Source organism: Pseudonaja textilis, chromosome 2 (genome assembly GCF_049901715.1).
Source record: "Pseudonaja textilis isolate UNSWEBS1 chromosome 2, rPseTex1.2, whole genome shotgun sequence".
NCBI classification, from domain to species: domain Eukaryota; kingdom Metazoa; phylum Chordata; class Lepidosauria; order Squamata; family Elapidae; genus Pseudonaja; species Pseudonaja textilis.
The window spans coordinates 217,112,230-217,128,578 of NC_141991.1; the positions used below are offsets into that span (position 1 = coordinate 217,112,230).

The following is a 16,349-nucleotide window of genomic DNA, read 5'->3' on the forward strand; positions in this document are numbered from 1 at the left end:
TAATCCATATCTAATCCAGAATTCTGAGAGCCAGGTCAGGGTTGTCAGCCAGTCCAAAGGCAGACATTATCATATCTTTTCATTATTGTAATTAAAATTCTTAATAAAAATTATATTCCAAAACTAAGAGTTTGGAGATGGAGCAAAGAGTACTTTTCTTTAAATTCTTGATTTTTTTTACCCTGTCATATGTATTGACTTTGAGCTTCTCCCTTTTTCATTTATCTAACTGTAAAACAAACATGCCCAGTAATCTCTTTTTATTTCTTTTAATTATCATCTGATCCCATACCTGAGCAAAACTTGTATTAAAGAATTTCTTTCTTTCTTAGCCAAGAATAGATTTAGATATCGATATCATCTACTGAACTTTACTGACAATTCTTTAGTGATGCAATCAGATGAATTTTTCTATTGAAAGTTACAATTAGCTCTACTAAGCATTTTATTTCTACTACAAGCACTTTACTTAACATCTCTTACTAATTCATCTCTTACAGTGGATAACTTTATTTATATATCTAAACTTCAATTTTACACATCTCTACCACCTAGGTATCAGGCCATTCTTGTGTTTCTTTTGTTCTGCATTGCCTTCTGTACTAGCCTATACTTGTTCCAACTTCCCAGGCTTTCTCCACAATTGTGGCATTATGCCGTATCTGAACGGGCACTGAAACCCTCTATTAATGTTATTTTATTCTAATTCTGTGTCAAATAGGAATGAAAAATACCAGCTTAATCAATAACTTAATTACAATGAAAGCAGCGTAGAGCAGTGGTGGCTAACCTTTTTGGGCTCCTGTGCCAAAAATTGTGCATGTGCTTGCATGCTTGTTCTCACATGCCAGCACCCAGAAGGCAATGCGCACCCCCCACACCCTCTACACATGTGCGCACAATCCCACCCCACCCCCCACCACTCCCTTACCTGCACTGCGCCTCACAGCTGATTTTCAGCTGGTTTGAGGCCTTTTTTGGCCTCCCAAAGGCTTGAGGAAGGCTTCTTCAGGCTTCTACAAGCTTTGTAGGCCGAAATCTAGCCCTGTTTCATCACTTCCTGTTTTTACGAAAATACTGAAAGTGACAAAATGGGGCTACCTTTCAGCCTACAAAGCTTCTAGAAGCCTGAAGAAGCCTTCCTCAAGCCTTTGGGAGGTGAAAAAGGCCTCAAACAGCCCAAAAATTAGCTGTGAGGTGCACACGTGTGCAGTGAGATAAGTTTGCCTGTAGCTTGCATGCCAGCACAAATGGCTCTGTGTGCCACCTGTGGCACGCATGCCATAGGTTCGCCATCACGGGCCTAGAATAATGATGATTAACACATTCATCACATGTCTAAATTTAAGGGACAATCCACAGTTTAAGTTTTTCTATAAATGTAATGCAACAATTATTATAATAGAAAATTACATGAGTAAAACAAAACCTATTTAAATGTTCAGTGTAGTTGTATGTTGACTGTACAGATTTAAAGATGCATGTGCTTAAACTTAAAATCCTTTATGACCACATCAAAAAGGAAAACAGTTTCTACAAGTCCAACATGGAATTTATTGTGTGGAATAGAATTGTATAGTTTATTTTAGAATCCATGAAGTGAACTTTCTGCAGAAATTCCCATAGCTCAGTGTATTTTCTGATCATTTATTAAATATAAGTGTTCCAAACATCAGTGTCCAAATACAGATAGTCCTTGACTTACATTTACTTAGTTCATTTAGTGACCATTCAGTTACAATGGTACTGAAAAAGATGACCATTTTTCACAACCTTTGTAGCATCCCCATGATCATGTGATCAGAATTCATGTTCTTGGCAACTGGTTCATACTTATGACCATAGCTGTGTCCCAAAGTCACGTGATCACCTTTTGACAAGCAAAGTCAATGAGGAAGCCAGATTCACTTAAAACCAGACTAACTTATCAACTGCAGTGATTCATTTAACAATTGTGGCAAGGAAAGTCATAAAATGGGGCAAAACTCACTTAATAAATGTCTCACTTAACAACAGAAATTTTGGGCTCAATTGCAATCCTAAGTCAATGACTACCTTTAGCCACTTTGAGTCCTCAGCTGTAGATGCAAATATATCCATTTCAAACTTTTCTAGATTTAAAATGTCTTGAGTTTTAGAGCCAATTATCAGAGTTCTAAACTATGTAGAATGATCATAATGATGATGCTATTTCCTTAAATTCATTCATATGCATGCCGATACTTTTGATATGCATCATATAGATCAGGGGTGTCAAACTGGCAGCCTGCAAGCTGGATGCATCACATGCAAACCATGCCAACCCCAGCTCTGCGAATGGGAAAAACTTCACGAAACATTATGTGACGGCAAGGTGACATGGTGAGTTTGACACCCGCAATATAGATGAACATGCAATAATATATATTTCCCAAATTCATCAATGATGACTATAAAGAGGCATGTCTACTCATATTCAGTAGAAATTTAGGAACAGAAAAATCACCTAAGACTCTTGGTTAATGTATTATTTGTATTTATTTATTACAATTCATTCTTTAAAAAAATAAACTTTGCAATATGTTAATCCACCTACATTTCTTCTTTACTTCGAAGTAATTTTTAAAACATTACCAAAATGTAATACTGCCAGTTTTTATTTCATTACCAAAATGCAATATTGCCAGTTTTTCATCCTAAAATATTGCACACTAAGCACAAGGAATAGTTTAGTTTTGAATAAGTTTTGACGCAAAACTTATATGACTAAAGAATTATAGAAATTCCCAAGCTTTTTTTTTTTTGTATCTCTGCTATAAGAAGAACTTGATATGAATTTTTATGTCATTGTCAGCTATTCAGTTGTGTCCTTTGGCCACTCTATGAGTCAGCACTCAATGCCCCTTTGTCTCGCACCGCCACTTTCAGCTCTGCCATAGTCATCCCAGTGTCATCCTTTATAGTGTCCAACTAGCTGGAACTAGGGCAGCCCCTTATCCCTTTTCTGCTGATCACTCCCAGCATGACTGACTTTTCAAGTAAGTCAGCTCACATGACATGGCCAAAGTTCCAAATATGGACTATCAGTTCAGATTTGTAGCATGAAAGTCTAAACTTTCAAACAGTGCAGGACTTGTAACTTGCTAGCAACAGGTTAGTTAAGCAGGAAAAAAAAAACTCTGTATAATTTGGCATCAAAACAGAAAATATGTGAACCTGTCATGGTAAGCAGTCTCAAAGGGCAAACTGCTTTGCTGGAGCTAATTAACCTTAGGAAATAATTACGCAAATATGCAAATGTTGTTTAGATAATTCCATGTGTTATCAGCTCAGGTAGTCCATCATAAATGCAGACCTTGCAATGTCTAGGTATTAGTATCTGGTGTAGTTGATAAGGCTTTAGTTTCTGCTTGCCTTCGGCTTGGTATTTAAGAATTAATGATGGCAATATTCAATTCATGATTTTAACCTGCATTTTGAAAGCTCCAGAAAGGAGAGTATATACTATATGCAAACTGCTTATCTATGGACACTGATGGCTTTGGCAGTAATAGCTTACTGTCAAAGGATACTGTATTTGTTTAAAAAAAAAACAGAGTAAGTTAACTGCTTAATTTGTTACATTCCAAATAGGCTTACTAAAAGCATCTGTAGAATGCTTATTTGTTACACAAAGAACCTTAGTTTACTCATCTAAGGCCCAACTGATTTTTTCCTAATAAAATTTGTTTTAATCTTAATATAATTCTATAATGTGTATTTCATATTGTTCCAAATAAAAAAAAGTCATCCATATTGCATTGGAATCAACTGTGGAAGAAATCTACAGCTCAGTGCATCAGGTATAGAAAAGTTGTTGTTCCTCAAATCTTACCCTCAGAACATTAATGAACAATTCTCCCATTTTAAAAGTCAACCTAATCAGTTTCACAAATCTTTATTGCACAAATAAATGTTGGCTTTTCCGCTTCTCGAGACAATAGTCTGAAATTCTCAATCTATACTATCCAGACTAATCTCCTTATGCTGTGTCACCTGTAAAGTCATGGAATCAATTATTAACCAATCCATTATCCTGCACTTAGAAACAAACAACCTACTCTCTAATAAACAATTTGGTTTCAGAAAAAAACTATCCTGTAATCTGCAACTATTACACTGCAAAAACATATGGACTATACAACTCGATCAGGGCAAAGCAATAGACGCAATCTACATAGACTTCTGTAGAGCCTTTGATTCAGTGGTACACGACAAACTACTACTAAAACTAAAATCTTATGGTATCTCTGGACACCTACATAACTGGATAGAAGCATTCCTGTCAAACAGACAGCAAATGGTCAAAATTGGGAGTGTCCTATCAAATTCTGTACCTGTCAACAGTGGTGTCTCCCAAGGCAGTGTTTTAGGACCAACTCTCTTCATACTCTACATAAATGACCTCTGTGATCATATAAAAAGCAACTGCGTTCTCTTCACTGATGATGTAAAGCTATTCAACACCACAGACAATACTGCTACCCTCCAAAAAGACCTTGACTATGTATCAGAATGGTCAATCAAATGGCAACTTCAAATCTCAACAAATAAATGCTCTGTCTTACATATTGGCAGAAAATAAAATACAAGCTAAATAGTCAAGACCTTGTTGAGGATCCAAACTTTGTCAAGGACCTTGGAGTACTCATCTCAAATGATCTAAGTGCTAGAGCCCATTGTAACAACACAGCCAAAAAGGCATTAAGAGTTGTTAATCTAATCCTACGTAGCTTCTTCTCTGGTAATATCACACTACTAACTGGAGCGTACAAAACATTTGCTAGACCTATACTTGAATACAGCTCATCAGTCTGGAACCCATATCATGTATCTGATATTAACACAGTTGAGAAAGTCCAGAAATATTTCACAAGAAGAGTTCTCCACTCCACTACTCATTGCAGAATACCTTATGCCACCAGACTTGAAACTCTAGACCTTGAAAACCTAGAACTACGCCACTCCGGTCCGATTTAAATATAGCATATGAAATCATACATTGCAATGTCCTACCTGCAAATGAATACTTCAGCTTTAATCATAACAATACAAGAGCACATAATAGATACAAACTCAAGGTTAACTGCACCAAACTTGACTGCAGAAAATACGACTTCAGCAACAGTGGTCAATGTTTGGAATACTCTACCTGACTCTGTGGTTTCTTCCCCAAACTCCAAAAACTGTAACCTTAGACTGTCTACTATTGACCTCACCCCTTTCCTAAGAGGCCTGTAGGGGGCGTGAAAAGCCACAGTATGGACAGAACACAATGAAAGTGACTAACTCCAAGGAGTCTGACAATTCTGTTTCCCTTATTTATATAGCCTATATTTGAATATATGATGAAAGTCTCTTGATAGCCAAAACTGGAAAGGGCATGCAAGCTCTAATAATAAAAGTCAAGGAGCACACTGAAAAAAATGGGACTAAAACAAAATATCAAGAATGCCAAAATTAATGACAATAAATATAAGAACAAGCAAACAAAAATAAATATATTTATTTTTATCTGGCCATTATTATTTTGATAAATAACTCAAGGTAGAAAGTATAGATAAGATTCCTTCTTCCCCTATTTTCCCCACAACTACAACTCTGTTAAGTGGGTTGGGCTGACAGAGAGGGATAATGAAGATATCAAAATGGTAGATAGCTTCTGCCTTTTAGAATGAACCATCAACTGTAAATGAACTAGCAGTCAAGAAATAAATTACAGACTAGCACTTGGTAGACCAACATGAAGGATTTGGAAAAGATAAGTAAACGACATGATGTCTCTATACTTGCAAAAGTCAGAATTGTACAAGGCATGGTTTAACCAGTGACAAACTGTATAAACAAAAATTGGACTTTGAAGAAGCAATATAGGAAGAATTTGAAAAGATGAAAATTAAATAAGGGATTGAAAGAATTTTTGGAATAGTTAAGAGGGAGAGGAAACAATAGGCTTGTTAATATCTGTTGAAGAGAAAGTCACTTTATTTTGTAACTTCAGTTTATTTATTTATTTTTTGTTGTACTTTTTTTGTAGGAAATTCAGGTTCCAATTGCCATTGTAACTCGAGGGCTAGCTACTATAACCTGCTGCAATAGGTTTTGACTGTAATATTGATAAACAAAAATACATTTAATCAGTATCCAGGCATATCAGGTAAAGGCAAAACAATTATAAACATTTTACACTGCTTCTGGACTGGATTAAAAAGAAGTAGAACCAGTAAGAAATTGTGTGATTAGAAGAGGAATTTCAGCCCCTTCAGTTATACCTATGAACCTTGAATTCAACAATGATCATTAGATATTTTCTTCTTTTTATCAATGAAACAGATCATTTCTGTATAAACTTTGTTATTTCAAATAGGTAATTAAAAACTAATTTGTTAATTTACAATATTTATTAATACAATTGAGTGTGGGTTATGAATATTTTGTTTCATGTTTTTTTTAAAGAGCTTATCATATTATAAATGTGTGTTTTCCATAAGTTATATGTAAACAAGAAACCATTGGAAAAATACTATACTCTTCATTTTATAAATTTGTGTTATGGATAAAAAATTCTCTTATATTTCTCACTACAAAATTATTTTATCTTCAAAGTAATCATTCATTTAATTTCCAGCTTAGTAGAATGACGAATGTTTTAATAATTACTGACTTATAATAAGATATATGATTCTTTGTTTTTCAGTAATATAAGAACTAAAAAAACAAAATTAAGAACAGCACTTTTGTGTCATTGTGTTAAATAGTATATTGAATTCTATTAATAAAATATTTCATTTTTGAAAAATGGCTTACTTTGTCAGATTGTGCATGAATTTTATGTTAAAAGCAGTTGGTTAGATCATGGGGAAGGAGGGATAGAGTAGAATAGAATAGAATAGAATAGAATAGAATAGAATAGAATAGAATAGAATAGAATAGAATATCTTTGTTGGCCAAGTGTGATTGGACACACAAGCAATTTGTCTCCAGTGCAAAAACTCTCAGTGCACATACAAACAACAAGATACCATAAGATACCAATAGAAAAATGCAATAAGAAAGATGAGAATAATAATAGTAATACAGCCCTACTACATGGGTAAAAATCCTTAGGCATAAGACAGTGCTGTGGGAATTAGGTGTTCAGCAGAGTGATGGCATGGGGGGACAGTTGTTTTGGCATGCAATGCCCTATAGCAGCATCCTGAGGGGAGTAGTTGAAATAGTTTATGTTGAGTTTATTTATACTTATTAAACAATGTATTTAGAAATCAACTATTGTAGCTAACTTACTTTTAATCATAAAGTTAACATTGCCAGCAGTTAATTAATCCTTTTTGTCACCAAGTCATAATGAAAGTGAAATGCATTGCTACTCAGCTTTCCATAGTTTGTCCTTTCAATTCCTTTACTGCAAAGGATTTTGATGCAATTAGAAATCTGCTCAAATTTTCCATAAAAATATATCTGATTTTCTTCATTTTTCCTTTAAAGCTTGGGAATATATCTTGTAGTTTCTTTGCAGCTACTGGAAGTAACTAGTTTTGTAACCCAAGTGTGTAAGGTGGTACTTAACAGGTTTGATGTTTTTAGCATCATTTATTAAAGTGTATAATACTTATGCCAGAGTAAAATTTACGTGAAAATAAGCTGAATTCTTAGTGAATTATCCAGCACTGAACACATAGTAAGACAAGGATATGCAATGTCCCCTTAATTGTTTAATATTTATGGATAAATGTATAAGGAATACTTCAAATTACATTAATGTTTTTTATTATGGATGTGAATGCAAATGTTCTTCTGTATAAAGAAAATGTCTTCTGGGTATCTGAAAAGTGAAATAAAGACAGCCTGGAAAGAAAACCAGTTGATTTAAAATTAAAATGTTTGCATAAATCTGGGATAATATCCTTTCCCATTGTACTTTGGGCAAGTTACCAAATATCAACTCTGTTGAGGTAATTCCCCGTTAGGAGAATAAGTGCACACAGGGAGACGTAGTGAGAGTGGTGAAGAATAACACACAACCAGCACACAGATACACTGTATAGTAAAAATGTAGGTTTTTACTTCCAGTAAAACCGTTAAGCAAAGTTTAACAAACAGTCCAAGTCATTCACAGTTAAAGCAGTCAGTTTTCACTCCAGGGATAATCCAATAATAAAGTCCAGTATCAAAAACAGCTCAGTAACAAACTCACATCAATCCAAGACTAATGATGATCAGCAATAGGGAAATGCAGGAACACTCTCAATAAACAACAGAACAGAACAACCCAGGTTTCTGGCTGCATCTTATGGCCATTTGAGGAACCACACCCAATTACAATTTTAGCATTCCCTTAAAGAGACAGTATAAAAATGTCTATCCTGGTTTATGTATTTTCCAACCCAACTGTTAGGTGACTTACATTCCTAACATACTCCAAAAGAAGTTAGATACTGTAGGTGGGGCAGTTTTTTACTTTGGTATGTGTTAAATTTATACAATATCCTGGCTTTCATCCAGGTGTTCATGTTGATATTTATTTATTTGTTTGCTTGTTTGTTTGTTTATTTGTCAAGCAATTATAAGATAACAGGTATAAGTATAAACATAGTTATGAATACATGAAATGGATACTTATAAGAAAAATAAAAAGAAACAATAGGACAGAGATGGTAGGCACATTGGTGCGCTTATGCACGCCCCCTACAGACCTCTTAAGAAAGGGGTGAGGTCAATAGTAGACAGTCTAAGGTTAAAGTTTTTGGGGTTTGGGGAAGAAACCACAGTCAGGTAGAGTATTCCAGACATTGACCGCTCTGTTGCTGAAGTCATATTTTCTACAGTCAAATTTGGTGTGGTTTACCTTGAGTTTGTATCTATTGTGTGCTCTTGTGTTGTTATGGTTGAAGCTGATGTATTCATGGACAGGTAGGACATTGCAATATATAATTTTATGTACTATATTTAGATCGGACCGAAGATGGCGTAGTTCTAGATTTTCTAGGTCTAGAATTTCAAGTCTGGTGGCATAAGGTATTCTGCAACGAGTGGTGGAGTGGAGAACTCTTCTTGTGAAATATTTCTGGACTTTCTCAACTGTATTAATATCAGATACGTAATGCAGGTTCCAGACTGATGAGCTGTATTCGAGAATTGGTCTATCAAATGTTTTCTATGCTCTAGTTAGTACTGTGATATTATGTACTATGTAGTTACAGTGGGCTCTAGCACTTAGATCATTAGAGATGATTACTCCAAGATCCTTGACAGAGTTTGGATCATCAGCAAGGTCTTGACTATTCAGCTTGTATTTTATTTTCTGATATATTTTTTTGCCAATATGTAAGACAGAGCATGTATTAGTTGAGATTTGAAGTTGCCATTTGTTTGACCATTCTGATACATAGTCAAGATCTTATTGTTGGTGGTGTTGAATAGCTTTACATCATCAGCGAAGAGAACACAGTTGCTCTTAATAATACAGAGGTCATTTATGTAGAGTATGAAGAGAGTTGCACCACCTTCTCCAGTTTCCCACCACAAATCACTGTGGGATAGATTGAACAGTAATAACTGTCTCAAAATCATCAAGTGAACTTTTGCGACCAAAGGAGGCTATATCATATGGCACTGAAATGATATAGCCAATAAATCAATGGAACAAGATGATTTTTGAGAAGTTATCTGCTGATACATTTGGTAATTCCCTTGACTTCTGGCATATGAAAATAACTGAGAGTATTACATACAATTATTCTGAAGCAGCCTCTATTCTCAGTAAAGTTTTTAGAGTCCATGGTTTACCATAGGTATATGAACTATAAGATAAGAAGAATAGTACAAATCGATGTTGGGGGAACATTTTTTGTTTTTGTTTCAAAAGAGAAAACTAGTCTGAAAACTGGTTAAAAAAAGATTGAAATTTAGGCACCTCAAGAATATGGGGGGAGGAAGAGTTATTGAAATTGTGACAAAATTGTGATACAAGCATTGTGTAGCTACAATAACTACTGCTGTGTACATAGTCAGTATCTATTTTGAACACTACAGAGTTCTTTCTTATCACTTTGATTGACTACTTTGGTTTATTTAATTGTGTATTTCTCCATTTATTATTATATGTATGAAGAGCTGTGAGAATGAAGGTTGAATGGATGTTTGGTTGATGGATGAAATTTTTTTTTCTGTGTATGTACTGTAGCACAGGGACTTTCTTATTTTTACATTCGGTCTTTTTATTATGCAGTGCAATAACAATTGAATTGTATTATCTGTTAGAACTGAATATGATCTCTCAGAGCAGTGTTTCTTCAGACTGTGGTCCAAGAACATCCAGGGAATCTCCTAGATGATGTAAAATTGAAATTATTTACCAGATATTGAAGTCATTTGCATACTTTGCAAGCAACTTCACTCCTCTCATTATTGTTGTGGTTAGCCGGCAGCAGGTGTGGACAGCTGAGGAGAGCGAGGACTCAGATCAGGGGCCAGGACCATTAGGGAGTGGACTGCTGCCTTTAGAGATTGTGGGGGCTGACAGCAGTGATGAGGAGCCTGTGCCAAGTGTGCGTGACCGCAGGGTTCCTCGTAGGAAAGAGCAGCTGTACCAGCATGGGCAACTCAGGAGTAAGGCTGTGAGGTGATGGCCCCTCCTTCAAGAAGATAAAAGCCAGCTGTGAATCGGATGTTCTTTGCACGAAGCAAAGACGTTTTGAAACTCGAGCCTCAAGGACATTGCAGTATCTTAGTTGGTATTTGAAGACTCTTGTGTTGTAAAATATTTCTAGGTAACCTTATCTGTTATTTTTGGCAGCCACACACAGTTTTGGAGAGGCTCGTGCTTATCAAAGTTAATTAGTTTGCAGCAGCCTTTTAACCGGGGATTCATAAGAATCATTAAAAGGTTGTTGTTCCCTTTGATTTGTGTTTATTTTATTGGACAAGGGTTTGGGTCAGAACAATTATTGTTTTTTCTTCTTGTTGTAAATCTAGTGCTACGTTTACATGATTTAATAAAAGAATATTCTACAAAAGTGTCAATTTTAATTGTTGATATGTTTTAGCCTCCAGTCCCCTAATCATCTTTGTTGCTCTTCTGTGCACTCCTTCTAGAGTGTCAACCTCTTTTTTACATCATGGCAACCAAAACTGGGTGCAGTATTCCAAGTGTGGCCTTCCCAAAGCATTATAAAGTGATATTTTCCCTTCACGTGATCTTGATTCTATCCTTTGTAGTTGGCTTTTTTGGCAACTGTAGCACACTGCTAGTTATATTTAAATGATTGCCCACTAGGACTCCAAGATTCCTCTCACAGTTACTACTATTGAGTGAGTTACCATGATATACTGTACCAGTGCATTTTGTTTTTCTTGCCCAAATGTAGAACTATGACTTTTTTATCATTGAATTTCATTTTGTTAGATAATGCCCAGTGTTCAAGTCCATCAAGATCCTTCTGTATAACATTGCTTTAAAGTATAGCAGAATAAAAATAAGAATGTAATTACCTGATGAAAATGTTGATTTTTAGTATAGTAAAAAGATAAGTTTTTCCATTTTTCTTATAACTGATGAGAACTATCTATTAACATAACATACTGTCTAAATCGAATATTTTTAAATGGAGTCTCTGTAGACCAAAATCCTTGAAGAAGACTAAATACTCTCAAAGTTTGAATTGTGGTCTTTTTTTTGTAATGTAGATCAAGAATGTAGATCTTTCTAGGCTGTGGACCCTAAAAAGGCTGCCGGTCCTGATGGTATCTCTGACCGAGTGCTTAAAGACTGTGTTGATCAGTTGGCTGGAGTCTTTACCCAGATCTTCAATCAGTCTTTATCCCAGGCCACTATTCCATCTTGTTTGAAGGCTTCCACCATTGTTCCCCTGCCAAAGAAGTTCCCTATCAATAACCTCAATGATTACAGACCAGTGGCACTCACTCCTATCATCATGAAGTGCTTTGAGAAATTGGTCTACCGGCACATCATTTCTGGTCTTCCGCATACATTTGATAAACACCAGTTTGATACATTTGATAAACACCAAAAAAAGAGATCTACAGAGGACGTTATAGCCATCATTCTTCATACTGCTCTGACTCATCTAGAACAGCGGGGGGACTATGAGGATGCTTTTTGTGGATTTTAGTTCTGCATTTAACACAATTCTTCTGCATAGACTAGTGTCTAAACTTCTGGACCTTGTGCTTTCTAATTCAATCTGCCTTTGGATTATGGATTTCCTGTCTGGCCCCTCACAGAGGGTCAGATTAGGTAATCATACCTCTTCAGCCTTTATTCTTAACACTAGTACACCACAGAATTGTGTGTTGAGTCCCTTACTCTATACTCTTTATGTGCATGACTGCATTCCCAGTCACGCTAGTAATACTATTGCTAAATTTGCAAATGATACAACAGCGGTGGGACTTATCTCCAGGGGGGATGAGTTTGCCTACCGAGATGAGGTGGACCAGTTGCTTTCATAGTGTGGAGACAATAACTTGGTCCTCAACACCAATAAGACCAAGGGTCTTATAGTGGATTATAGAAGGAACAGATCAGACATCCAGCCCTTGCTTATCAATGGAGACCGAGTGGAGCAAGTGGCCAGTTTCAAGTTTCTGGATGTTACCCTAAAAGAGGACCTGACCTGTGGTGCCCAGATTGCAGTCCTGGTAAAAAGGGCCCAGCAGAGATTATACTACCTGAGACTTCTCAGAAAACAACAACTGAATGAAAAACTGCTGGTGATTTTCTGCTGCTGCACCATAGAGAGCATACTGCGCCTCTGTATAGTTTGCCAATTGCACAGTGGCAGATAGGACAGCACTCCAGAGGGTTAATGTCATTGCCCAGAAGATCATTGGTTGCCCTCTCCCCTCTTTGGAAGAGCTTTATAGCTCCCGCTGCCTTAAGAAAGTTCAGAACATTCTCAAAGATCCATCTCATCCTGGGCACCCTTTTTTTGAACTATTACCATCTGGCAAACGGTACAGGATAATAAAAACAAGGACAAATAGGCTGAAAAACAGCTTCTGTCCCAGGGCAGTAACTCTATTTAATTCTACTGTATAGTGCAATATTAATGCAATGTCAGAGGTTTTCAATCCAATGCATAGAATGTGAAGAATGTGTGCTTGTGTTTATTTTCATGGTCATGGTCATGATGTGCACTGAAGGTGGTTTTTGATTTCGTTGTATGAGGTGCAATGACAATAAAAGTAAACTAAACTAAGAATAGGCAAATCATTTTATGCTTGGAATATTGGTATGCTAAATGGTTATGGTTCTTGCATTTTATGCTTGTAGTATTGATATCCAAAATGGTAATTAATATTGATAATATAAATATTGATAATCTTTCCTTTTTCTATTTTCAATACTATAAGCCATATAAATAGTATGTTAATCTCTAATCATATCATACAACATCACTTTATACCATTTTTTACAATATACATTTTTTTATAACTTACACACTTTATAAAGTAAAAGTTTGGGCAACCAATAGCTCCTAAATTAGATTTTAGTGGGTGTCTAGCTACCCCAGATTTCAGCACAGGTCAAGCAACATTAAGACCCCTCTTTAATCCATCCAGAGCCCCCAGTGTGTTCTATCAAGGAAGTTATTTTTTTCTAGTAGGACTGAAATGTAGATTAAAGAAGGGGAAGAACAAATGATCCCTACAACTATAATTTAATTAACTTAATTAAATTAATTTAATTTCAACTATGTCCTATTAACAGTATAGCCCAAAGTTAGGATCATAAAAGGCTATTGAGGATCAGTATCCAGTATTTTTGTTTTATTTTGCTCTATGTTGTTTTGTTTTATTCTGAGAAAATGAGAGTAATCCTAACCTCTTGCAAGACCCTAAAAAGCTTTTGTATCTTGAAAACAAGGATTAGAATTTAATATATATTATACTCAGAGATGAACTGCTCTTTAAATCAGGTTTGTTGTTCTCCATCATTGAAAAAAGGACTACTGTATTTAATTTTCACAGATGTTTACATTTTAAATTTTACATACATAATGCTGGCAGCCTTGTATGTAATATCTTCCTTCTTATAAACTTACATTGTTTAAGTTCATTTTATGGAATGTTTTAATTGCTGGTTTAATTATATTCCTCTCAGAGTCAGGTTATATGAGATGAGCAGCCATATACATTTGACAAAGAAACAAACAAATAAATGTATAACAAATTAATTGTTATTTTTCACCTTCTCTTTTCAGGAAAATGGTTCTCCTGAAGAACATGCAATTTATGTATGGGACCACTTTATCTCCCAGTCATTAGCTGAAAATGTATTTGTTGTTGCTCACAGTTATGGTGGATTGGCATTTGTGGAATTGGTAAGTTATATCATTTGTGATTCCATATATTGCTTTGAGCATATATTTGCAATAATTATTCTTTTTTGTTTTACAATATATGCTTGCATCTGATTCTTTCCTATGTAGAGAGTATATTCAGTTTTGTTCCTTTGCTAACTAGAAAAGTGCAGGTAACTGCATAAACTGAAGAAGTGAATCTTAACACTGCTGTGGACTTGATTTCTAAAAATGCTTGTCTTGTTTATTTACTTAGGAAATGTATGTGGGTGCTATCTATAGCAAACTGAGGAGGCTCACAATAAAATACAACAAAATAACATAAATACAAATACAATATAAAAAATAAAAACAAATGAAAACAATAAAAAGAGCATAAATGCAGATAAAATATAATAAGCATGTGTGGAATGCAAAATACCAAAGGCATAATTCTCAGTTAACATATTTACCATTATTGGGGTCTCCTAAGAACCTGGCCGTTATGCTTGTGAGAAAAATAAGGTTTTGACAGACTCTGGAAACCCAATAAGATTAGGCCAGCTGGATCTCCAGGAGGAGGGTATTTAACAGACTTGGTGCACAATAGAAGCCACTTCTCCTAGGTCCAGGAAGATGGAACTGTTTCACTGACTAGACCCAGAACATCCACTCTACTCAGTAGATTAAAAACTTATATGTAAAATGTATAAATATCTGCTCTCTTTTCTGTTTCACTTTTGTAATGCATCATTGATCGCACTAGCTGTGTAACTTAAATTTTCTATGATTCTATGCAATAAATTCTTATACAAATATATGGTATATACACTCATTTTTAATATAAAACCTTATAAGAGAAATATTGCATTAACAGTAGCAAAGCTTTCTAAAGTAATCAAGATGTTTAATTTAAACAGCCTTAATAAGTTTAATATGTGCTATTTAATTTAATTTAAAATTAATCTCCACTTTTAATATAGAGAACTAATAGTTAGTTCTCTATATTAGTTACTAATACATCAGTTATATAGATAGAAATTAAAATACAGCTTTAAAATTAATTTTTATTTCAATGTTGATTCAAGATGCAGTTCTTTTTTTATATATGTAGAGATAACTCAATTAAAACATTTATGTTTAAACATTTGTTTTCAATTATTCTTTGATTACATAGTAAATGAGATGAAATGAAATGATAGAACAGAAGATTTTGCTATACTTGTTTGCTGGAATTTATATGTCTGGAACTACTGGGCAAGACATAGTAAAAGTTTCATTTTATAATTTTAGTTATCTAATACCTACATCATCTGATAACTGTAGTTTTTTTGTGCAATGGTCTAATCATTTAATATACTAAAACTTATAAAAGTGTATATAAATACTTTGAAAGCCAACAATAAAAACTGCAGGACTAAGTTTGCTTTGGCTTCCAGTGTTTGACAAAATTATCCTTTTCAAAATGTTACATGCTGTTCATATTATGAATTGTGGATAGAAAAATATTAATCATTGGATTAGTGACATAAAGATTTGGCTGACATGACTAGCTGTTTTTATGTTTACATTTCTAATAACCAGGAAACTATGCCTAATCAGTAAGCAACTGAAATACAGTCTCTTTTATTTAAATTTTGAATAGCAGTTTAGATTTGATCCATATGATTTTCAATTTTTTGTTGTAATGTTTGATTTTAGTTTAATCTTTTAAAAATAATATAAAAATCTGTAAGGAAGAGATATAAAATACTGAATGTGATTATCTATGGACTCAAGTATAAGAAATGTTTTGAATTTGTATGGCTTCTTCCATTACCATCCCTCTATCCATTTTCAGCTCTTGGCTTGAGATGGCATGGCTAACAGATGACCAGCATGTCATTCCCATTTTGCTTGTTTCTCTTGTCATGCTGGTGGATAGCTCTTCACTTTTGTTCTTCTTTAATATAATTCTTACAGATGTTTCAGAACACAATTTGACTTCTGACCTTGGGGCTTCTAAGGTCAGGGTACTCAGGGCCT

At 34.8% G+C, this 16,349-nt stretch overlaps 1 protein-coding gene across 15 annotated transcripts in view; it reads left to right on the forward strand.

Moving 5' to 3' along the window:
* Nucleotides 1–16,349, forward strand: part of ARB2A (ARB2 cotranscriptional regulator A) — a 214,648-nt gene that overhangs the window by 96,724 nt on the left and 101,575 nt on the right. For all 15 annotated transcript variants that reach the window (XM_026719069.2, XM_087927054.1, XM_026719086.2 and 12 more), the window contains one exon: nucleotides 14,247–14,366. In XM_026719069.2, coding sequence (XP_026574854.1) covers nucleotides 14,247–14,366 — 120 coding nt within the window. The remainder of the gene's footprint in view (nucleotides 1–14,246; nucleotides 14,367–16,349) is intronic.